The 25,068-nt window shown below is 39.6% G+C and overlaps 1 protein-coding gene across 3 annotated transcripts in view; it reads left to right on the forward strand.

Moving 5' to 3' along the window:
• ST6GALNAC5 (ST6 N-acetylgalactosaminide alpha-2,6-sialyltransferase 5) overlaps positions 1-24,785 on the forward strand; it is a 167,597-nt gene extending 142,812 nt beyond the window's left edge. Inside the window, exons 3-5 of one of the 3 annotated variants that reach the window (XM_004582111.2) lie at positions 3,326-3,735; positions 9,442-9,549; positions 23,696-24,785. In XM_004582111.2, coding sequence (XP_004582168.2) covers positions 3,326-3,735; positions 9,442-9,549; positions 23,696-23,927 — 750 coding nt within the window. In that variant the 3' untranslated portion in view covers positions 23,928-24,785. The remainder of the gene's footprint in view (positions 1-3,325; positions 3,736-9,441; positions 9,550-23,695) is intronic. The other 2 variants (XM_058660876.1, XM_058660877.1) reach the window with 2 other exon arrangements.
• The last annotated feature ends 283 nt before the right edge of the window (positions 24,786-25,068 follow it).

Genomic DNA, 25,068 nt, shown 5'->3' on the forward strand with positions numbered 1-25,068 from the left:
CCTATCATTCATCTTATGCCACCGACCTCTTCCTCCTCTGCCTCCTCCTTCTACTTTTGGAGGGTTTGTTCCAACCACATTTACAATACATAAAATGTGACATTTTCTTGTTGAGAAAAACTCTAGCATTTTATTAATGTTGACTTGATACAACCCTCTACATAAGGCAAGAATTTAAAGAATTCAACCAATAGACAGCTACAAAAATGAATTCAACAATCTACATCTTATTTCTTAAGATTTATATATTATTATTTTTATTTGAAAGGCAGATTTAAAAAGAGGAGAAACAGTCTACTTAAAGACATGCAAAAAACACACAAAGAAATCACCCTTTGTGGAAGGCAGATGTGTATATTTGATTCAAGAGAAATAATGTGTAATTTCCAAAAACTGTGTATTTCCAAGAGAATTAAGGTGAATATACATTAATTTGCACCTAGAAAGTACATGAAAAGCAAAAAAACTACATGGGGAATAATGGAAATATTTTTCTACTGAAATTTTCGCTGACATTTGTAGAAACTCATGACCTTCCACATGAGTTTGATGAAAAGCTGACAACTTTATGACAGATGTATCAAGCTTATCATATCTTACACATAAATTTAAATAAAGACATTTATTCCAACATTGCTACACTGCAAATCCGCAGTGCACACTTAGAAAGAGATTGGGAAAACAGCAGAACGTCTCTTCACTGCTTGTCACAGGATGTGTCGCCCTTCAAGGATGGTTACCTAAGGAATCACAATTTCACAGGGACCCTGATGATCTGCAGAATTTAGTAACTGGAAGAAGAATCACCAAGGGTCTGTTTGGGTCGGGAAAGCTTCCATTCCACTCTTATCTTCTGAACTGTCTCTGCTGCTGGCATGATATGACAGCACTTCCTCTTCTGTGATTTTTCTAGGACACACTCAGTCCACAACATGGATTCCTTAAAAAGGCAAGGTCTTTCTCATCCTTTTATCAACAGCACCAAGTTCAATACTCAGCTCATATTGGAAACTTCACCACTGAAAATATTGCAGAAAAATCTTCCATCTTTAGCATCTATGTATGAGGTATGCCAATAAAAATGTTAACTATTTTCCCCATCCTTGGCATACCAAAGATGCCCCTTGCATCAGAAGTTCAGCCAGGGTATTCAGAGCAATCCTTACTGATAGGTCTAGCAGTTTGCTGGGTCAGAGACCACTTTCTGGACATCTGGAATGTAGTTGTTGCGCAAAGGGAAGATCAGATCTGCACATTTCACCACCACGGACTCAGCATTCTGCTCAATGAGTTCATTCTGAATGATCCTCAGAGAAACAGAATATTGAATAGAAGATCCTTGCCATTTTACTGCATCCATACAACCAGGTGACTCAAGAGCAGTAAATGGACTGCTAATTAAGAAAGGATCATTGAAGGTTCCTGAAGGAAGGAAAGAAGGATAACTTTCTGTTAGGCAACAACATATTCCACTGGCTACTTATTCCACTGCACTGCACAATGGTTAATCCAATCCCACCAGCTCTGCAGGCAGGTTTGCTGGGGTTAAGACTCACCTCTGCTGCTTTCTGACTATAATCTTAACAAATCACTTTGCCATTCTATGCTTTAATAGTCTCATTGGTAGAATGAGGATGATAATGAAGAGTATTTGAAAGATTAATAACAAAATTACACAAAAAGCTCAGAACATTGCCTGGTAAATAAAAAACACTCAATAGATATCAGATAGCTGATCCCTCTTGCAATACTGCTGGGCTTTCATGCACTCTTTTACTGATCATCTGTCCTTCAGTAGAGTATAAACTTTGAAGGGTTCTGCCTTTCCCATTTTTTGCAATCTGCCTAGCACAGTACCTGGCAGCGAAGAGTAATGAGGTGTTAAATGAAGTTTAAGATTCTCACCATTCACAAGCAAATGCATATATTGTCAACCCATGGTGTTGAGCACTAATGTAGTGAGCAACAATAATGTGGTCCACTTTGATCCTCTTAAGAGCACACATTTCATTTGTTGAGTGATTATTATGGCAGGTTCTATGATAAGGATTGAGTTCAGTTGTATACAATTGTTATATTATAGGCCAACTCTTGGCAGTTTCAAATTTATTAGTCTAGTACTCTTTGTATCATCTTTTTCTACCTAGATAGAAGAGGGAGTTTATTCTCAGGTAAATATTAAGAAACTAAAATTGTAAAGGTTAGTGACTTGCCAAGTCCCATGATTGGTAGGTGGCAGAAACAAGGCAGGTGGCTGCCCTTGAGTACTCTTGACTCAGTTGTGAAGACAGAGACATGGCTGAGAAAACTCCCAGTGTAGATGCAAAACTGAATATGCAATATTAAATTAGATCTGATTTCCTGAGGCTGTGCAGGGAACTAGTGCTTCCTGTTCAAAGTTAACAGAGAAGGGCACAGGCTCTGGGGAAACTCCAGCAATGTAACATCCCTTCAGAACATCTTGACTGTCATTTTCTTGTGCACTTGCTGGCCTTCGCCTTAGGACCTAATTACATGATCTTCAAATAGCGGCTAAGAGATACTTCTCATTAAACATGAACAAGAGAAAGTTTAATTTGTTAAAATGTAGGTGTTCATAAAGCAAATTACAAGTGCAGGGTGTTGAATTGAATCTTGTTATTGACGTGGCCTTTGGTGGACACTGCTTGCCACAAGTGTTTGCATGACACGTTCCTCACAGATGGGGGAAGAGTACAGTTCCTTCGATTCCTGGATGAGGTCTGTGGAGCGCAGATGAGGCTTTTGAGGGGTTACAATCTTCAAATCACTTTCCATGTGATTCCAAGATGATGATTACCTAGGGTGTTGGAATTTGTACAGCACTCAAGAAAACTGATCTAAATAACTCATGATAGCATCAGTTATCTTCACAATAATTTTGTCTAGCCTTCACTTTGACTTGGAGGTGACTTTGGATTCAGTGTGCCAGTCCTTTAGAAAGTTGACTTATTACTTGCTATGCATGCATCCTTGAGCAAATTTCTCACCATCTCTGGTCCTCAGATTCTTCATCTGTAAAGCAAGCACAAGAGCAGCCTTGCTGGGTTGATGTGTTGACTTGGTCATTTACTATCAGCAAAGCCCCGGTTTGATGGCTGACACATCAGTGTTTGAACTCTCTGTCTTGTCTGATGCTGCCTGTCACCACTGCAGAAGAGAATGTGCCAGTCCGTGATGTCAGAGCAGAAATGTTGTTATACCTGGAATGAGGGAGAAAGATGGAGGTTGGTTCCCTATTCCCAAGACAGAGAAGCAACCTGCTAGGCCCTTTTGCTCCTGACATTCTTCTCCCCATGTCTTCCAGCCCCTGAGAATGCACTGCAGGGACTGTGCCCTGGTGACCAGCTCAGGACACCTGCTGCGCAGTCGGCAAGGACCCCAGATTGACCAGACAGAATGTGTCATTCGTATGAATGATGCCCCCACTCGTGGCTATGGGCGTGACGTTGGCAATCGCACCAGCCTAAGGGTCATCGCCCACTCCAGCATCCAGAGGATCCTCCGCAACCGCCATGACCTGCTCAATGTGAGCCAAGGCACTGTGTTCATCTTCTGGGGCCCCAGCAGCTACATGCGGCGGGACGGCAAAGGCCAGGTCTACAACAATCTGCAACTGCTCAGCCAGGTGTTACCACAGCTGAAGGCTTTCATGATCACACGCCACAAGATGCTGCAGTTCGATGAGCTGTTCAAGCAGGAGACAGGCAAAGACAGGTACGGAGGCACAGAAGAGGAGACAGCTGGCATGGCAGGGAGGGCGAGGACAGGTCATTGTTAGCCGATTTCACAAAAGCAAAACTTTGGCTAAGGGTTTTTGTTGCAGACCTTGCTGGTTATGTCATTACTGGTGATCACATGAAGGGTCCTTCTGGTGATGGTACTGCTGCAAGTGAATTTATACAGCCAGAGGACATGACCTATTGGGACAATTGTGTGAATCATTCAGGGCCTAATCCCTATTTGTAAGAAGGAAGCTGCATAGTTGCTGACCAACATTGGTAACAAAAAAGTGCAGTATAAAAACTTTCATGGGTTTTGTTTTACATGTGGGAACAATATCCAAAAGGAAGTGCAGGGGTTTCCCTTTTCCCTCCAAAGGCAAACATTTATTCAGCCAACCCAATATTTACTGAGTACCAACTGCTCACTTAGCAGTGCACCTGGCACTGGAGAAATGGTCAAAAGCAAAAGTCCTGACCTCCAAGAAAATAAAAGCAGAGACATCACCAGGTAGTGGTGGCTGTGCTGAGGGTCATGCCCAGTGAAGAGAACGGTGCTAGAACACGTGAGGCAGGGAGATACTCTGTGACCTGTGACAATGTTTCGTTACAACCCAGTCTTAAGAGTTGAAATCAATGCAGTGAGCCTTGAAATATTATTTTCTAAAGTAATGGGATGAAGTAGAATGAAATGGAATGGAATAGAACAGACCACTTCAGCATCCATCATACATAGTAAGTCCAAGTATTATTTCATGAAACTTTTATTTCACTTTGGTAGAGATAGATTCTTTTTGAGGTCTGAAAAATATTCTGGAGTTAGTGGTTTTCACCTGTAAATGTGTTTTTTTAAAAGTCACTGAATCACACACTTAAAAATGAAATGAATTGAAAAACACATATAGGAGTAATTCAAAATTTGGGACAATGAAATTACAAGATATATGTTGGCGCAAAAACTTAATCTGTACAGTGATTTCATAATATGAATTTTCTGTGAAAATTTTGAAGCGCCTTCGTATTCTGAACTATGATGTGAGATGTGCTTTCTACCACAGTTTGGACATTTTTGAAAATTACTGGTCTAAGAGATAGCAGAAACATTTTCCAATAACCTGTATTTAACTTAAATCTCCAACCAATAAGTTCTGCATTTACCTAAGGAAGGACCTGAAAGGAGGAGAGAGAGATTTACTTAAGGACCATGGGATCACCCTTGAGAGAATGTTCAGAGAGATGGAGAAAAGCCAGCCATGGCTACAGTCAGGAGGACTAGAGGGGGCTGGCACAAGAAATTGAGAGATGAAGGATCATGAGCTGGCCAAGCCTGAACAGGATAAAGGACAGCTCACTGCAAACAGGTGCAGTGTGGTCTGCTCCAGATACACAACTCTGGGTTGGAGATCTGGCTCCGTCACTCCCCAGGTGTCTGACCTTGCTCAGGCTGGATAACATGTTAGCGTTTTGATGAAAAGGACATGGTGGCCTGCTCTAAAAAATCAAAAGTCCCTGCTTCTTTAACTCTAAAACACAAGATTTACACTTAATGTACATTTAAAAATATCATTCCTCTTTCCTGTAAAAAAACAGCTATTGAATCATTTATGATAAAACTAATAAGATAAGTAAAAATAAGAGTATAAACTATAAATCCATTTTTTGGAAGCTCGCTATTGGAGAACCGTGTCTTAAGGCATGACAAATAGACCTCCAATTTTGTGTATGAAGGAACTTCTTTAACCCTGGAAAATTCATGACTGTATGAGAGCTCGAACCTGCAGGAGAAGGCCTGGGGTCTGAGAAAAACAGGAGAGAGAAAATTGTTGTTGTCAAGCAGAAGGTCAAGCTTAGCCCTGCCAGTGGATGTCTCTGGGCATCCTGGCTACTAGTACAAGACAGCAAAAATTCCAGGACAATGTTGCCCTTAAGACCCCCAAATACAGAAAGTGCCCTTATCTGAGTGAGTTCTTGACCAAGAAGTTTATAAGAGATGAAGGGGCCTGAGGTGCCTAGAGTTATTTCATTTTTTCCTGGCTAGAAAATTCAAAAACTCAGTAGAAACTGCCTCTTCAGGAGGAAACTCACTCTCTCTCTCTCTCTTTTTGATAATGACTATTTGTTAAAAGAAACTTTTCATGATCCTCTGCTGCAGGGTTAGCTATTTAGGATAATTATACATTTCTCTGGATATCCTTAGGGATTCATTATTTTAAATTCATCATTTAGAGACTAAATCATCATCTCCTTGGGTCACTTAGGATCTGTAGGAAATCATCTTACATCAAGACAAAGCCTATTCATTAAATTCTAAGGAAGTCTCTGTTTCTAGTAGTCTTGGTAAGGAAGGCGCCAAGGTTTTTTTTGTTAATTGGCTAATGGTAACTCTGCAAACATCCATCCTGTAGGGCCCACCCAGCCCCCCACTCAGAGAAACCATAATTATAAATTTGTAAGGTAACTAAGTACATTGTTACTTCTATAAACTTTCTTCCAGTCACCTTTAGAAAACTTTCAAAAGTTAACACCATACTGACTGTTATGTATCTATAATAACCTGTAGGTTACTACGTGCTGAAAAAGGAAAGTCAAAAACACAACAGTGCCTTTCACAACAAAGCTAATTATGTAAATTAAAACAAAGAATTAGTGTGTGAGAGTATTTTCTTTGTGTATGTCTTTCTTCTCAAAACCCAACAAAACATGCATTGAGGATACACAAAGTGTGGAATACCTAATTTCCATACTTTAAGATCATGATATTTGTTTCAGACTAATATTTCAAAGAAATTGGATAATTCAATAGATTCTGATTTATAGTTTGCGCTACTTAAAGATGGAAGGGAAAATGGCTCAGGAACAATCCACAATTAAGGAGCATGACAAACGACCGAGATGGCCAAGCAGTATTCTTTGATATTCGAAAGTAACTGTACTTGAAAATAACTTTGTAATTGAATAAGGGTGCATTAGGAAAATAAAATTCAGAACCAATATTATAGTAATTAGATAAAGGAAGTATAAATGAAATAACTGCAGGAAGAATATTTCCATAGAGGTTATAAATGAGATTCTGGTAGAGTAGAAAGGCCTTTAATTGTAATTTAGTGTGCACTATAGAATTATCAGCGCAGTGTGTTACTTCATCATATAAAAGAATATCTGATAATTTTCCCTAATAAGCACATGACAGCTCTTCATATTCTTTCATTACAGCTGATTAAGTGTAAAAACAGTAGATATTCCTTTGTTGGGAAAAGAAATGAAATCTTTTTGGGAAGACAGTGCAAAGCAGTTGCATTTCTATAGCACGTGTTAGCAAAAGGCTATTATTAAGGAAGTCTGGCGAATTCTAAGCGGTGCTTTCAAAGAATTCTTCATTTTAGTTCCTTTAGTCCTCTACTTTATGTTCTCCATCTTTTTCCAGCAAGCTTCTTCCTGCCACATCTCCCCCTACCACCACCACCTCCCCACCCTAGAATGCCAGACTACAGCTGATGACACCTCCAGAATTACACAAAGGAAACCAAAACGACACCCCCTGGGGATAAACTTTGGTGTCTCCACTAGCTTTAAAGGGGGCTTTAGGCTTGATTCCCAGCTCAGGACCAGACAGTTCAAGTAAGCTCTCATTGTCTTCCAGGGTCTGGTTGCACTCAGTTACATATTCACTCAATTAGGTCTGGACCAACTGTCCAACCCATTGAAACAGCACAGTAGTGAAGGAGCCTCTAGCTGAAGGAAAAGAGTCCTTTTGTTTTCTTTTACCACACACTCAACTTCTCCATCCTAGTTACTTCGGTCTTATGACTATGTAGCCCTTGTGAAAAAGATGTAGGTTGTTAATACCTGTGTTGTTAATACCTGTGTACCTACTGAATTTGGTAGTTATGGACATAACTACTGCTTGTGGCATCTGCAAGAACTCAGAGTTGGAAGGATACTGATTATGGATACTGAAAAGCATAGAAAGGACTGGCTGACATACTATATTTGCTCCACTTAGCAACCAAGAGAGAGGGAAGAGAATTGGATGTATCAATGCACCAGCTGGATGCTTTTCAGAGATGTTCTCTCATTTAGTTCTCAATAAGCTCACAGATTGGAGTTACATTTTCTGCTTTATAAACAAGAAATTTAGAGTCTGAGATCAGCAATAATCTATCTCAGGTTGTCATTCAGTTGGTTATGATAGAGCCAGGTAAGATTCAAGCCCATGTGATCCCCATCTTTTGAAGATTGTGTACATATAAGGGGACTTCAAAATGTTCATGGAAAATTAAGAGGTAAGTTTATTTTACTGCCAAAAACCAGAGATCCATACATACTCTTTTTAGAACATGTATTTTTCATGGACTTCCTAAGGTCCTCTGTTTCCCTGTTTCTTGTAATGCTACTGGGACAGGACAAAATAGCACATAAGAGACCCAGGATTGAGCAGAGCCTAGAGAATAAGAAAGGTGAGGCCAGGAGCTCAGGAAGGACAAAATTGTTCCTGCCTGTCAAATATTTGACAAAACAAAGGACTCCTTAAAATATTCTCCTTTCTCTTTTCCTCTACTTTGGTCCTTATGTCAAATGGAAATAATGCAAAGTGCTTAACAAAAGTCTTCTGCTCTTTAAGGAAAGGGGTAACACAGGGCAGGTGGAAAGCCTTTTTGCAATTCTGTTATTCACATCACATATGGTGCTCTGGCTGCACAAAGTCAGACAGTCTGACCTTGGGGAGAAAGTGTGTGAAACTGGCTAATGAGGCATGGCGTAAGTCCTGAAAAAAAAAAGAGAAGTAAAAGCGGCAATCCCAGAAGAATTGAAATTAATATCAGTCGCAGCACAGCATGGGAAGCCAATGAGTTGTTCTCGTAGGTTCAGTGTAGACCTTGCTATTCTGTCTCCACGGTTAGCAACAAGCATGACACAGGGATGTGCAGATTTATGAATGAGAAAATTAATGAATGGAAGAATGCATGGACACATTTCTTAAATCATTCAATTTGGGACTTTCTGATAAAACCTTTCAGAGGGTCCTAAACGTTTGGAGATAAAAATAAAGAAAATATTCACTTAAGTATAAGCATTCCTGTGGCCTTTTTCCTATGGTCCTTAACGTCTTTCCAAATGAGTGGATTCATCATAAAGACAGACATTCAATCAAGACATTATTCATTAGGCTACTTGAAAGCAAGCTTTTGCCCTGCAATTGATTGATCAATACATCAATTAATATACTAACAGATCTATACATTCATTCATATTTCATAAGCTCTTCATTATCTGAGCCATTTCAAGAGAAGAATTTCTAGTTAGCCAAATAGTCTAGATAATAAAGAATTGTCATGCAGACATTGCCATCTACAAGAAATTGAGTTATGTCAACATACAACTAAATACTGAAATATTGACCATTAGCTTCGAAGATTTTGCAGATGTAGAAGTCTCTTGAACATGATTTAGTATCCACAATTTATCATAATGGAGAGTAAATGTCAGTTAATGATTATTCTGCATGATTTCTTGGTGTTGTTAAGAGATTTCATTGTGATAAAGTTCTATACGTTTACCACATGGAGAGACAAACAGGTCAAGAGCATGTCTGTTTATGGTCAGCCTACTCCACAATGGATTCAGGATGATAGTGAGCAAGACTGTGCCTGTTGCAATGATTATTCTATCAGTTGGCAGGCTTCATTTTGGTTCCTTCCAGGAAGATCTCCAACACTTGGCTGAGCACTGGCTGGTTCACCATGACAATTGCGCTGGAACTCTGTGACAGGATCAATGTTTATGGCATGGTGCCCCCGGACTTCTGCAGGTAGGAGTTCTTCTGCAAATGTAAATCATCAACAGTACTGTGCAGGGTTTATAAATCTGGTTTTGAATATCAACCGCAAGACATGTCTAACTGTGTTCTGGAAGCAATTAATTAGTATGTCACAAGTACTGGTTCTAGAAACAACAGCATTTAATTAAGTAGTGTAAAATATTGAGAGTTTTTGTTTGTGTTGCTGGAGAATTAATCCATCTTGTGGGCTTCATTTATCCTTTGAATATTTATTAGCCAAAAGTAACACAATAATTGGCATAATATTAACAGTGAGCAGCATTAAGAAATATTAGTTTTGTTCTTCTTTGAAAAGAATGTGGTAATTTTCTAATGAACCAAAGAGAGCAATTCTTTTGACAGTGAGCTTTGCTTTCTAAAATTAAACTGTTCCTCTGAGTTTCTTTCTTTTGCTACACCAATAGCCTAAGTCTCTAGGCTTATGACCAAAACCTCAGTAGAATTATTCAGTGTCTCTTAAAGGGAAATATGCAGACATCTGTATGGCTATCTAAATCCCTCCAGCTATAAGCCCAGGCAGGGTCTGATGTGTACTAACACTTCTCTGAGCGAGAACTGTCAAGGTCTGGTTTGTGGAAACCCCCTCAAAAATTCACCCAGAAAAAGTGGTGAAGACAATCAACTAGAAAGTGCTCTTGTATTCAAGAATGTTCCTGGTCTTCACGTGGTCGACTTAAGGTTGGAGACATTTTTAAACCTTCTAATTAAAACATAAATTTACATAAACTTATACGTATCTTAAAGTTAACAATATCACACAAGCCATGGGTCTTTAGATAGAGACTACACTGTCATGATTTTGAGCAAGGATGAGTAAGAACACTTAATCATGTCTGTGTTGTCTGTTTTCTGTTGCTATGTAATTTAAAACACCAGTCTGGCTCATTTATAAAGAATAGAGGTTTATTCAGTTTATGGTCCTGAATCTGAAAGATCCAAGGTTAAGGCACTTCACCTGCTTTGAGAGACACAGTGGAAGGTTTTCATGGTCCTAGGAATGTGTTATGGAGTCTGGAGGTGGAACAGGGCATCTCATGGCAGGAAGGACACACGTAGATAGAGCCAACCTGACCTTTATGATAGGCCCACCCTAGAGAAGACTTGTTAACTCATTATCTATTCACAAGGGCAAATTTCCCATGACCTAATCACCTCTTAAAGATTCTACCTGTCTGTCTCTAAACACCTCACAGTGGAGGCTGTATCTCAACATGAATTTGGGTGAGGACATTCAAACCACAGCAATGCCATTACCATTTTGCCACCTGTCTTCCATCTCTGTTTTTTAATATGAAGATCCAGAGCAGAAGCAATGCCAGTTGATATGTAAAATATAAAGAAGAGAAGGAGAGGTATGGAGAAAGCCAACTTTCGATGAGTAGCTGATGCTGGAGCCAGACTGACTGCACAGCACAATGCCCAGTCTGGCACTAGTAAGACCTTGAACTGTCATTTGATCCATCTGTGTCTCAACTCCCTCATCTGCAAAAGTGTGTATAACAACAGACTCTATCTCAGAGGGTTGTGGGAACATTAAGTAAACTAATATATGTTAAGTTTTTGGAACAGCACCTAAGACATGACAAGCATGAGGCAAGTTAGCTTGGATCCTCACCCAGTTGCTCAGCACTTAATTCACTGGCTTTATTTCCATATTTACCAACTTATTGCAAAGAGTAGGTAGAGTGGCATAAAAAAAAAAAATCTTTCCTCACAAACTAACAGGCCAACAAAGGCAAGGGAGCAGCACTTATGATTTGCAAGGACCCTTCAACACTGATGTTTGTACGATAGATATAATTATGTACTGTTGCCATTAGGATGCCAGCAAAAGAACGCATGAATAAATTGAAATGCTAATGACTTAGAGTATTCAAGAAATTATTCCTTTATTATGGAAAACTAATGAAAGACAAGTTAACCTGTCATTTCGCTTACTTAGAATTAGTTCATCAAGACTTCCTGTACAGTAGGGTGGAAATAATTCTTTGAATGGTACTAACAAGAAAATTAAGATAATGTCAAGGCACCATATGTTGCCACCAGCTCTGAGTTTCTGTCCTTCAGCTATGCTGGGGACGATCCCATAGCTGTTTGCACAAGACACATTCATTAAGAATGGTTTAAAAAGATGCCTATGTTCAATTGCTGCCAAACAAACAAACAAAACCATGACAGGGAGAAACTTGGAGTAGAGAGTGCATCCTGCTATCCCCCCATAATACCTGCCTGTCTGGGGGAAGATAGACAGAGAAGACCAGAGCAGCAAAACTGATGCCTCAGTTACTTTCATCTTCATTTGCAGGACATATTGGCTGAACTGCCAGGTGTCAAGTTAATGACTGTGACGGTAACGCCTTTTCCTCATCTGTAAAAAAGAGAAAAAAAATGATAAAAGCAACCAAGTTATGGTGAGAATTAAATGAGACAAGGGATGGAGAGTATTTGATACCCTGCCCGGCACAAAGTTAGTTCTCCAGAAAGATTCCTATCATGGCATACTGTTATCATATCATAACAGACATAATACTATGTATAAAATAATATTATGAGTATTACCACAAGCACTTGAAAGTTACCCTGAAGGACATTAAGAATTTGAAGGGGGTGACTTCAGCTGTTACTTGGAAGGCCTATGACCTAAGTAGGAGTTCCTGTTCAAGCCCCAGCTACTGCACTTTCAGCTGTTCAAGCCCCAGCTACTGCACTTTCAGTCGTGGTAAACAGCCTGGGAACCAGTGGATGGTGGGTCAAGTACTTGGGAGATCCAGATGGCATTCTGGTTCCTAGCTTTGGTGTGACACAGGCCAAGATGTTGTGGCAATCTCGGGGAGTGAGCTAACAAATAGAAGACCTCTTTCTCTTTAATGCTCCCTTTCAAATAAATAAAAGAGAAAAAAAGGGAAGTATTTGGAGATAAAGAAATTTTTTAAGAGAATGGTATCTTTTTTATGATGGTGATGTATACATACTTGATCAGGATGGGAAGGATTAAGTTAGGGAAAAATGGGTGACAAAGAAATTTTAAGAAATAGATGAGTTTTCTTTCTAGAGGTATGTATGACCAACTTTACCACAACATAATTAATTAGTGAATTAATTAATTAACCTGGCAAAACCACTTGCCATGTAACTGTAAAAGGAGTCAGCTTTTGCAATCCTCGCATAAGAGCCCAAAGATCTTTGCAAACAGTATCCACCACATAAAAATGAAATACAAACACAAAAGCTAGTGTTGCTTTTGGTATGATAATTACCCTGTTTTCTTTACTATGAAAGAAGCTGAACTATTAGAGGCTCAAAGAGTGCTTCATGTGTCATGAGACATAGAATCTAAGTAGGACCAAATTTGAATAGGGACAGTTTTCTGAAAGAGCATAGCTGAATCTGATTAAATCTACTCAAGCATAAACTTCTGGAGGACTCCATGTGTTTGGCTTGATACTGTTGTGTGTGTTTGTTTCAATGCTCCAACCCATGTGCACTGGGCTGAAGATATTTATGGTGCCAGTATATAGCAGGTGCTTGCCAATCATTGCCAGTAATTAATGTTGTCTTTTTCTATATCTTTAGTGCTGTGGTGAAGGTTTATTTTTTTAAGATTTGTTTATTTTTAATTGGAAAGTCAGATTTACAGAGAGAAAAGGTGACAGAAAGAATGTTATTCCATCTGCCGCTTCATTCCCCAAATGGCCTCAATGGACAGCCAGAGCTGAGCTGATCTAAAGCCAGGAGTCAGGCGCTTTTTCCAGGTTTCCCATATGGGTGCAGGGTCCCAAGGCTTTGGGCCATCCTCTAATGTTTGTCCCAGGCCACAAGCAGGGAGCTGGAAAGAAGTGGAGTAGCCAGAATACAAACTGCCGTTCATATTGGATCCAGGCACATGCAAGGCAAGGACTTTAGCCACTAGGCTACTGTGCCAGGCCCCCGCAGTGAAGGGTTTTTAAAACAGTGAAAACAACCATCTTGACTTCACAGAAATTGTCACTGACATAATTATTTTACCTCATGGAGCCTTACAGACTAGGGCAAGTTACTTAATTGTAAGTTACTTAATCTGCGAAGCCTTAGCTTTCATATCTGTGCAATGGTGAGGACAACATCTTGAGAATTAGTTCCAGAGATGGTTGACAACAAATGCCTATCATTCTCTGAGAGTATGTTGTGCACACTGAAGTTACCAAGGTTGAAAGAAATCAGTGATCTGCAAGTATGGGCACCCATTAGCACAGTTTTTAGAAGTACCCAGGGTCAGGCTTATCGGAGAGGGGTGGAGAAGGTGGATGTTTTCCTGAAAAGGGAGACATTTGTGTGACCTTTATGTGAACAAGATCACAATTTTCTTCCCCATTCAGAACTGGCTTTCCACAGCTCCTAGCTCCTTGTAGGTTGTCCCATGGGTTGCCCATAATGTACCCAGCCATTCTGAAGTTTGCTTCTTTAAAGTTCCCCATCTCCTAATGGACAGAAAGCTAAGCCACATGATCCATGATTTCAGCTAGCAAGAGGGAACCAACTGTTTATTTTTGACAACGAACTGTTTCAGCACTTTAAGAAGTAGTACCCACAAAAGAAGCCATTAACTAAATTTTGTGGAGAGGCTTTCATTCATTCTACTAACTCATGCCCTGGGAAGGTGATCAAAGACACATAAGGCAGAGTCTCCACCTTCATTCACACGCGTCTCCCTGGACCATAGGCTAGTCATGACGGACAGAGATGCCGATGGGAGAGAATATTCATTCTCCACCTAATAGCTACTGCCTTGGATCCACAGTTCTTGCAACCTTTGCCTCTGAATTTTGAGTGGATTTATTTTATAAATAGTTTCTTGTGATTTCTAGCATAAGACACAATCATACTTATTTGCACCCTAAATCAAATTCTCATGTGTTTTTTCAAACAGATTACCTCCTTTTTGCCAGAAAGATTGAGCCCAGTGAAACAAAGCACTAACCTTACCTTATAATCACTTGTAATAGCTAAGGACAGCAGAGGCCAAAGGAAATCTCTGTGGCCATGTTCCTGGTGTGATACAGTGGGTGTAAGCAGAAAGGGAACAGGAGACTGAATTACATTCTGAGTGAGAGAAACACCTAAACAATCCATAAGTGCTTCAGCTACAAGATGGTCTGGGTAGAATATGCACCCTTTCAAAACTGGAGCTGTCATTTCCATCAAGTACTAAGTGCAGGAATTACTTCCAACAGTGATTCATTGGCAGGAAAACTTCTAGTAGCTCCCTAAAATGTCAAGCATGTGTATTCCTTGGGGAAAACAACCTCTCCATATTCCTGTTTAAGCCATCCATGGGAGCTGAGGCCATGGTGGCAGGCCATTTCTTACTCAACACTTGACATAGTCCAACAATGACTATATGGCACTTGAGCAGGATGCAACTTTTTCATCCCTACTTTGGTTATATCAAATCTGCTTCTCTCTCCCACTCTGGTCTTCAACAAATGAAGGAGTTGGACACATCAATCAGCAAGATGGGCTGGAATGAAAGTAGAGTAGGGCTCATTGCTCCCAGTAGTTCTGGCTCAGGTGAATGGTCTAGGAGAGTGTGAAGAGGAACAACTGTTGTATCTGAAAGAGTGGGCTGAAGGGGTCATGTTCAGTCACCTCATGTGCTTGGCGCATGGCTTATAACCAAAGAGATTGGTGCAATGATAACAACAAGAAAACTTTGAGTTTATTTGAGTGATTAATTCTAAATTTATTATCATAAGGCCAAAAGTGCCAGCTGATTGAAAAGTGTAATGAACAAATGCATATTTGTATTTCAAGGGGGTCCTAGAAGTCAGTGGTAGCCAATGTCTTTTATTCTGACCCAAATCTGGCATGAGATTCTCAGAGAAAGGGCATCAGTCCCCCACACCCGCCTTCGTCACCTAATTTTAGGTTAATCAGTGTTCTGAAAACTGGATAATATTAATGCCGTGTTGCACAGCTAGAGCATCAAAATACATTATGCTGTAGAGAGTAGACCCGTAAATCTTGCCATTTCTATACAGGAAGCTCAATTCATCGTATCTGGATGGACTATAAATTGCAGCAAAAAGGTCTGTTATCATTACTTTCCAAACTCAGTTACAGTGTGTGTTTTTAATCTCATTTTCCATTGTAAATTATCTGTTATGATAATGGGCCAAGCATTTCAATTCTAGTTAATAACCTTATTTCCAGTCATACTTAGTGCATAACCAAGTTTACAACTCTCTGTTACCCATCATTTCTTGAGTATTAATTAGTGGGGTAATGATTCAGAGTGATCACTGTGATGGAACTAAATTAATATCTTATCCATAATGTGAAGGACATCTCAAAGGTATCGTGAATGCCAGAGAGTTGATTCTGCTGGAATGATTAGTTAGTGATCATTAATAAAGCTGCCAGTGTAAGAGACGGCGAAAGTTCCTACTTGATAACAGTCTGCCATGCAGAAGAGGATACGCTCAGTGAAGAGTACGGTATAGTAATACTCCCATGTGTCCTGTCCAGCAGGACAGTCAACGGGGTCGCAGTCACCTAGGAGAGAATGAAGGGACAAGAGACACAAAGAATGGACAGCAAGACAGTAGGTCTGATCAAGCTGTCAGTTTATTGATTTCAACTGAGGGTTTTTATATTCTTCAGTAACTAAGGCTCAGGGAAAGAGAAGCTGGGACGCAAGCCATGGTCTCAAGACCGATTGTTCTTGAGCAGCCACCATATCAACAATAGTAACCAACATATCAACAATAGCATAGGTAATCAGTAACAAGATGTTGGTAATTACAGCATCAATCACATTCTGAAACAGTTGCTAGGAACAATTGAAGCTAAGTGTGTGATTAGTTTCATAACTTCTTTCCCAAGCATCTAGCCAACCGGGGGGTTTCCACTGTCCCATAGGTCTATATTCAAAATGGCTTCAGTGTGGCTATAGTGCATGGCTCCTGACACCCAAGTGTGTAACAGTCTATGGAGTATATTAAAATATATGGCATTATTTCCTCCTAGATGCTTATTGTTTCTTCTGAATTTGGCCCCCAGAAAGGGAAGTATTTTTTCATGCTTGTTAATGATAGTAGGAATTTTTTTTCTTGATTATTCTTCTCAGCTTTAGAATATTGAAAAATTGGAATATTGCAGACTGGCTTCTGTGCCCACTACCATAAATATTAGTGGGTGGAATTGTTTCCCCAAGGAATACACAGGCTTGAGGTCTCTACATGACGCTCTCTCTGACCAGATCCAAGGGGAGACCACCACACATGAGGCATCTTCCATAGCAAGATGCTTGAAAGAATGCAGCCAAAAACACTTGCTGCTACTCCCAGTGGAACCCTTGTGTTGCCATATACAGAAGCCTCACCTACAGGACAGGAGTTCTCCTAAGACCCAGAGCTTACCTGTTAATTGCACAGCATCTGCAGTCAACAAGCTTTGATCCAAACCTTGCCTTGAAGCATCTTCAATTTGCTGTGCATGAATTTTCTCCTCTGTGAAATGGGAGTGGGAATAGTACCTTTCTTATAGAAGTATTGTGAGGATTACCGTGTGTAGAGTGGGAAACTCTGAACTGTGAACTGAATTGATCAAGGCTGTATGCCAGGTGTACAATTCTCCACCTAGGTGCCAGATGTACACTTATCAAACAGGAGAGCAATATTTACCTTAGATGGAGACAGAGACATGAAGAAGAATATATGAGGAGGCTTCAAAAGTTCATGGAAAATGGATAGTATGAAATAACTGCATCAATGTCAAATTATTCTGCACAAAATAAACATTTAAATTCTGTTTCCCCACAACCATTTTGAAAGGTCTTCATGTACTTATTATAAAAATACATTTGTTATGTACTAAATTTGTTTCAGATCACTTTAGGCTATAGAAACGTTCCAAAAATAGTGCACAGTTCATGTATGTTTTTTCAAGCTTCTTCTGATTTTAATGTTTTGCCTAAATGAGGCAGATTATCAAAACCAAGAATATCAGTAGAGCATTCAATTGAACAAATGGTTTAATGAAAATTTTTTTACATATTTAATGAATCATCTATTCAAAAATGTAGAATGCATATGTATGTACAAGTTTGTGTATGTGTAAGATTCTCACATAATCCCACCTGTAAGACATATTCTTAATATTGAAGGCTTGTGCATTGATATTTCATCTATTTATTGATTGATTGAAGATTTATTTATTTATTTTCTTATTGGAAAGTCAGATATACAGAAAGGAGGAGAGACAGAGAGAAAGATCTTCCATCTGCTGGTTCACTCCTCAAGTGGCCCCAACAAGTGGAGCTGAGCCAATCTGAAGCCAAGAGGTAGGAGCCTCTTCCAGATTTCCTATGCGGGTGTAGGGTCCCAAGCCTTTGGGCCATCTTCGATTGCTTTCAGGCCACAAGCAGGGAGCTGGATGTGAAGCAGGCCCACTGGTGTACAAAGTGGCACCAATATGGGATCCTACTGTGCAAGGCAAGGACTTTAGCCACTAGGCTACTGCACTGGGTCCAGAATTTCATTCTTTTTAGTGGCTGAGTAATATTTCACGAAATAGATGTACCACAGTTTCTTTATCCATTCCTCTTTTGACGGACATCTGGGCTGTTTCCACATCTTTCCTATTGTATATTGCGCTGCTACAAATATAGGGATGCAGGTCACTTTCTCATACGAAAATTTTACTTCCTTCGAATATATTCCCAGGAGTAGGAATATATTTTGGTTCCCAATTCTTTGCCCATATTAGGGAAATTCTGTTATTTCACTGAATACATCTTTGAACTCAGCTTCTCTTTCCACACCTTAAGGAACTTCTATAATTCTTATATTCAACCTTTTTATAGTGCCCCTTAATTCCTGGATGTTTTTCTTAGCTTTACTAGGTTCCTTTTCCAGTTTTTTTTTTTTTTTTTACTGTTTCAGCATTATTGCAGGAGATATTTTCCAATTTTGATAATTTTTTCTTCTGCCTCACTCATTCTATTATTGAGGCTTTCCATTGAATTTTTAATTTGCTGTTCTGTATTAATTTAGTTAAATTAATTTAGTTTAGTTTGCTGTACTCTTCACTTCTAATATTTAGCTTGATTTTGTTTATTTCCTGTGTAATGTATTTGTCAAACTCCTATATATTCTTCTCATTTTAAGGAGCATTATAAAGATTTCTAAAAATTCTTTATTCCCTAGTTCATTGATGTCCTCCTCAGCTAACTCTAAGATTGACATAGATTTTTGTTCCTTTGTGGGAGTGGGGGAGGCTTAAGCAACCTCATTCTTTGTCCCTTTGCCTCTTTTTTTGCGCTTGGCCATCACAACTCTGATTAGTAGATTTTTCCCCTTAAGGCTGGTTTTTAAGCTGTGTTGTCCACAGGTCTACAGTTCAACTTTACTGATCTGTTCTGTGCCCAGTTATTCATTGCTGTCACTTGCACCACTCTCTCTAGTTGGTTTCAGTTCCAGGATCCAGGCTATGCTTCTGCCATGGTCTCCACAGCTTGGGATCCTGGCTCACCATTCTCCACCCTCTGTGATCCTACGTTGTGGCCTCACTGATGTCTGCTAAGCCTTTCTCCTCTTTCCGGTTCAGCAGTGTCCAAGATGAGGGAGACACCAGCTGTGACTCCAGCCTAGATCACATGATTGTCAGTGGTGCTCATTGCAAGATTTTTTTAAATTTCCTCTTCATGCCAGAACCTGCTGGCAGCTAGGTCTAGGGGCAACACAGATCTATTTTGGATGGAACCCATGGGGATTCCAAATTGTTATTATTTTCCCCATGAGAGCAGTGCAATACATTGCGCCAGTGAGTTTTCCCCTGGCTTATTGCATGTATAGCTTGCTGTTGTCTCTCCCCAGAGCCTTGGCTACAGTATTCAAAGCAGCACTAACAGGGGTCTGGGCTGTGAAATCCACCCTGTTCCTATACCCACAGGAGGGTTCTACCACTCTGCTTCTGCTCATGATTGGTTTAAAAAATCAGCAAGACCCACATTCTATGGCTGGTTCACTTTCTGAGTTGCTAATGATTTCTCCTTCCCACCTGGCTGTTGGTAGAGCTCTGATCCCCACTGGGGTATTTGTTCTCTGCTACTTCCCCATGTCCACAGGTCTCGGTGTCCCACTGCCACCGGGCTGGCTTCTCCCATTTCCTGGGATGGCAACCTCTGTGCTTCTCCTTAACCAATCCTTCTCCACTCAGTTTAACCTGTCCTCATCCTATTCTGCTCTCTTGTATTTCCATAACGTTTGGCTTAATTAAGATTTTTACCTGTTTCTTCATGAATGTCTCCTTTATGACTTAATCAAGTATCCCTTTGCATTTATTGCATATGTTTCCTTAGTATCTTTAAATCTTTCCTTGTCTTTTCAGGATTATGTAGAATGCCCTTCACTTTAGATTTGTCTGGCATCTTCCCCTTAATTACGTTGAGGCTTGTTTAGTGGGTAGAATTCAGCAAAAGCAATAAGCCTTCTCAGTACCCCACAGTGCATGGAGTCAAAAAGTCTTGTTTTTGACCAAGGCAACTTTGATCACTTGGTTAAAGTGGTGTTTGCTGAGTGTACCCTTGTAAAATTATTATTTTACCTTTATTTTAGCAATAACTTCACAGAGAAATTTTAAGAGTGTGTAAATCATCTATTTCTCTCCATTTCATTATCTCATAATGTTCCAGTCATTGGTGCACCTTGCCAGCTACAATTACTACTGTGTCCTAAGGGGGACTTTTTGTTCTGTCATTCTTTCTGTATTTATCAGTTTGAATTGTTCTGTAATGCTGCTTCTTCCCCTTTGTTTATTTACTCATTTATTGTAATTATCATAGACGCATAGATATTTTCTGCATTTACATGTTTTATAACTCAGTGGTGCCATTACTTACTTTGATGCTACAGCATTGTTGTTGCTTCATCTGTGCCAGGTTATCATGTAGACGTAAGATCTATGGAAGTTGAGTGCTAGCGGTGGTGCTTCTTTCAAGTTCCTAGTCTGCATTAAATGGTACCTCCTTCTTCATACCTTCTACAGAACTCATTCATGTATGGGCTGCCACAGCACTAGCGTCCAACTCCCTTTATACTTTCTGTTCACCTTTTCTTCTGGTTTCCCCTCCCCCAAAAGACTTGGGCACCAGAATCCTTTTCACAGCAACCTTCTCCTGGGCAAGTTCTATTGAGGTTTAGGTTTGTTTTCTTTGTGGTCAGATGGAAGGATAAAAGACAATGACAGCTTCTAGAGAGTCAGGCTTGAGAAAAACCTCAGGAATTATAACCCTGAAGTAGGAAAGATTTTTCAGAAAGAGGGGTCTCGGCAGGTGGCAGACTCATTTCAGAGTTGGTCCTGCATTTACCTATCCCACCCTTTCAAGCCCAGGAAAGCACTTTTCTGCTGGATGGGCGAAGTTTTTATATGGAAACAATGCTCAGTTACAGAAATGAATTATTTGGATATTTCTGAAATGATAACAGCAAAATACATAAATTTAATTCCCCTTGGTGTGATCAATACAGAGCCAGATAAGTTTCCATTCAAATAGATGGTCTTCCTGAGTAAGAAAATTGATCCTATAGCGGTATCCTTCAGCTGGTTTCCAATTACCCTCTATTCCTAGATGCCAAATCAATTTCCTGATATTTTTAGAAACCTGATTGTTTCTTTAGTCAGACTGACGCCAATAATGTGTCCAAAACTTAGATGAACCAGATTTACAGCCTGCTTTGTGATGAGACAGAAACTTAACCCTGAGTATACCATGGCAGCATGACCTTGGCAGCCTTCTACAAATGGTGCCATATGAATCTGGAAATGTTTTCCTCACAGCTTTCTCTTCATTTTTGTCAGCTTTCACCTTTATACTGGACTGCTCTTAACCTGTTTAAAACACCTGTATTAAAATGTAACAGGGATCCCAATTTCTGGGGCGAAAAATTTTTAATAATCATACAAGACGTAGAGAGTTCTGAAGCAAGTACATTACAGACACAAATTGCTAATTTGGCACAGTATCCAAGTAGTGTTCAGTAGATGCATGACAAAAATAAATAAAAATAAATCTTTCTTCTGGGAATGACTTTACCCTGAAAAGAGAAGCCACTCAAATGTTCATTGTCAGAGACCACAAACTCAACACTTTTTCTGATAAAAAAAAAAAACCCTCAATCCATAACCCCAGCAAGGTTGCTACTATAAAAGCTGTTTGTGTATTGATCTCCTCTGAAAACACACATAAGCATCTATCAAAATGAGAATTTGGGAGGCAATGAAGTTGTGGTACCTATAGAACAGCTTGAATAATCAGAGGGGGAACATCAAGACATCAGTCCTAAAGGTGATTCTTCTGAAAGCTGACCAACTGGTGCCTTTTCCCTGTGTTCTCTGTAGTGAGGTCTATTGGTGTGTGCAATTCAAGATGGAAAGTTTTGTTTGCTGAGAATCCTTGGCTATTCTTTTCATCCATTCTTCTAAAGACAGCGGGATTGGGGTAGGCCTAGAATGGAGATGAGTCTGAGACCAGTACCTTTGAGGGGATAAATATTTCAATAGTCTCGTAACAAGAGCACCCACTATTTCCACCTCCAAGTTAATCCGGTACACACTGCTTGAAGAAGTGAGCTAATGTTTCTTGTATGAGACTGACATGTAGGTATAAATACCAAAAGCTATTTGGACTTCCAGCCTACCACCAAGAGTGAAGATTTAGAATTTTTGAAGAGACTCTAGACTTTAACTATGAGTACATATTAATTTCAAAAGTTATGTGTCAAAATGGATTTATCTTTCAGTTCCATTTTCCATGAGTTTTGGAACTGTTGAACACATAACCCAATTAGAGCAACAAGAGAAAAATGGAAGTATCTGATTTGCTGTCTTCCTTTTTCTTTCATGGTATCAAAGTAGCATATTGATTCCACATACATGATGGAGAAAATATCTTCAGAAGCCTGCAGTTCAGTTGTTGAGCCCTTTTAAATTTTTTATCGGGCCCGGCACAATAGTGCAGTGGTTAAAGCCCTCGCCCTGAACGCGTCAGGATCCCATATGGTGCCGGTTCTAATCCCAGTGGCCCTGCTTCCCATCCAGCTCCCTGCTTGTGGCCTGGGAAAGCAGTTGAGGATAGCCCAAGACCTTGGGGCCCTGCACCTTTGTGGGAGACCTGGAAGAGCTCCTGGCTCCTGGCTTCGGATTGGCTTCAGCTCCAGCCATTGTGGTCACCTGGGGAGTAAACCATTGGACAGAAGATCTTCCTCTCTGTCTCTCCTCCTCTGTATATCTGCCTTTCCAATAAAAATAAATAAATCTTTAAAAAAATTTTTTTTTTACCAATGGCAAGAAATTCAAAAATTGTTTAAGTTTCTACCAAACTCTGTTCCAGGAATCTGACAAATCTCTCCTGTCTTGAACAGATTATAAATGAATAACAATAGAAATTTCAGAGAGCAGCTAATGCTATAAAGAAAATAAAATGTGTCAGGAAGGTCTTTTGTGAAGGGGATGCATTTGAGTATATTGCCAATAATGAGAATAGAATTCATGTGGATGACATTGCAGAGAGGTGATTGCCCTAAAGTGCAAAGGCTCTGAAGTAGAATAAATGACCAGAAAGGTAGATATGGCCAAGGCATGATGGAAATGCAAGGTGGGTTAGGACAAGAATCTGGAGAAGGGCCAGATCATGCAAGCCCCCTTGTGCCCTGCTTCCTGTGTAACTGGAAGCCTCTGGAGAGTTTGGGGGATTGAAGTGGAGCGGGGAATGATTGGATCTAACTTTGTAAATATCTGTAGCTGTTTGTGGCAAATAGACTGTAACCAAACAAATAGAATGTCCAATGGTACTTTAGTGATTTGCAGTGTCTTATTCCCCGTAGACGGAATGTCCCACAGCAGTTTTTATCACTGTGAGAATGAAGGTCACTGCATTTATTTCATAACCTCAAGACCTCTCTACTTGTTTCTCACTTAAACATTAGAAAAATCATTTGCTTAAATTCACTTTACTATAAAGTATGATTTGTCCTTATCAGCCTATTAAAGATAACATCTTGCCTGAGTCAGTTAAAAAAAAAAAAAAGCCTTTTTTTTTTCTTTTGCTTTAATCAGTTATCTCATGTTCCTCCCACAGGGATCCCAATCACCTCTCCGTCCCTTATCATTATTATGAGCCTTTTGGACCTGATGAATGTACAATGTACCTCTCTCATGAGCGAGGACGGAAGGGCAGTCATCACCGCTTTATCACAGAGAAGCGAGTCTTTAAGAACTGGGCACGGACATTCAATATTCACTTTTTCCAACCAGACTGGAAACCAGAACCACTTGCTATAAATCATCCTGAAAATAAACCTGCATTCTGAGAAATGAGCTTGCCAGACTGCAATCCAAGATACCCACTGTACCAGACACATGGAGCAGTGAACTTCCTGATCCACCAGACAGGAACAACCAGATAAAAACAGCTTCACTCCTACAGTATCATGGACAGATGCCTATGCTGCATGACTACAAGCAGTGTGACTGGCTTAAAGGAAAAATACCAGAATCAATCTATCCTAATGAGTGTTCTGTCTTTGAAAGGGGTTACCTCAAGAGAGTAACACTCATTTCACTGATGCTGCCATGGCTAAAAACATTTTGGATCACTTAAGTATTGCCTTTGAAAGTGAAACAAGAGCAACTCAACAATAGTAATTGCAATCCTTTATATAAATTCCATGTTAAAAGACTTTTTTTTAATCAAGTTGTATTCTAAACTGACCTGTAATCTTTGTCATCTGTTGGAATCTGTGTGTGTGATTTGTACAAAGCAACCTGAAAATATGAACTTGATTTCTGAAGAGCACATCTCCACTAACTTTCATAAAGCAAATGTCCAATATTTATTTATTGAGAGTTTTTTTAGTGTACTCTAGGCCAGTATTTTTATAGATTATGATTATGTGCTGATTTATTCTTCCTAACTCTTTAATCCTGAATGATGTCTGAAATTGGCCTAGAATTGGATTGATGAGTTACTGTGTTCACAATGTGCATTGTTAGCATGCAATTTGTATTTGACTTGGAAATGTTGTCTCTCCTTCTTTGAACCCCTAGGCTTCAGGCAAATTGCTTGCTCATTGCAAGAACAGCTACAACATTTTCTAATATGCAGAATTGCTCCAAAAAAGACAAAATTGGAAACCAAAAACTGTGTCATTAAAACAAAAACATGCTAACAAGATAAACTTCAGGAGAGTTTTCTTGAGAAATAGGTGATGTAAGTGACTTGTTTAAGCCTTAGTTTCTCTTAGTCTGCAGAATGATGTCACTCTAGCAGATGACCTCCAGGGTGTTATTCTAAATCTAAAATGCTGTGAGCTTCTTGTAGACCCATTTGAGAACTTTGTACTTGGAAAACCAGACATCAACAATAGCAGGAACATTATTGAGGCAGGGGCATTAATATTTCCATAATACAAGTAATCTCTATCTTGTGATTTAAAAAACAATGCTTCCTCT

This window comes from Ochotona princeps, chromosome 2 (genome assembly GCF_030435755.1).
Source record: "Ochotona princeps isolate mOchPri1 chromosome 2, mOchPri1.hap1, whole genome shotgun sequence".
NCBI lineage: Eukaryota > Metazoa > Chordata > Mammalia > Lagomorpha > Ochotonidae > Ochotona > Ochotona princeps.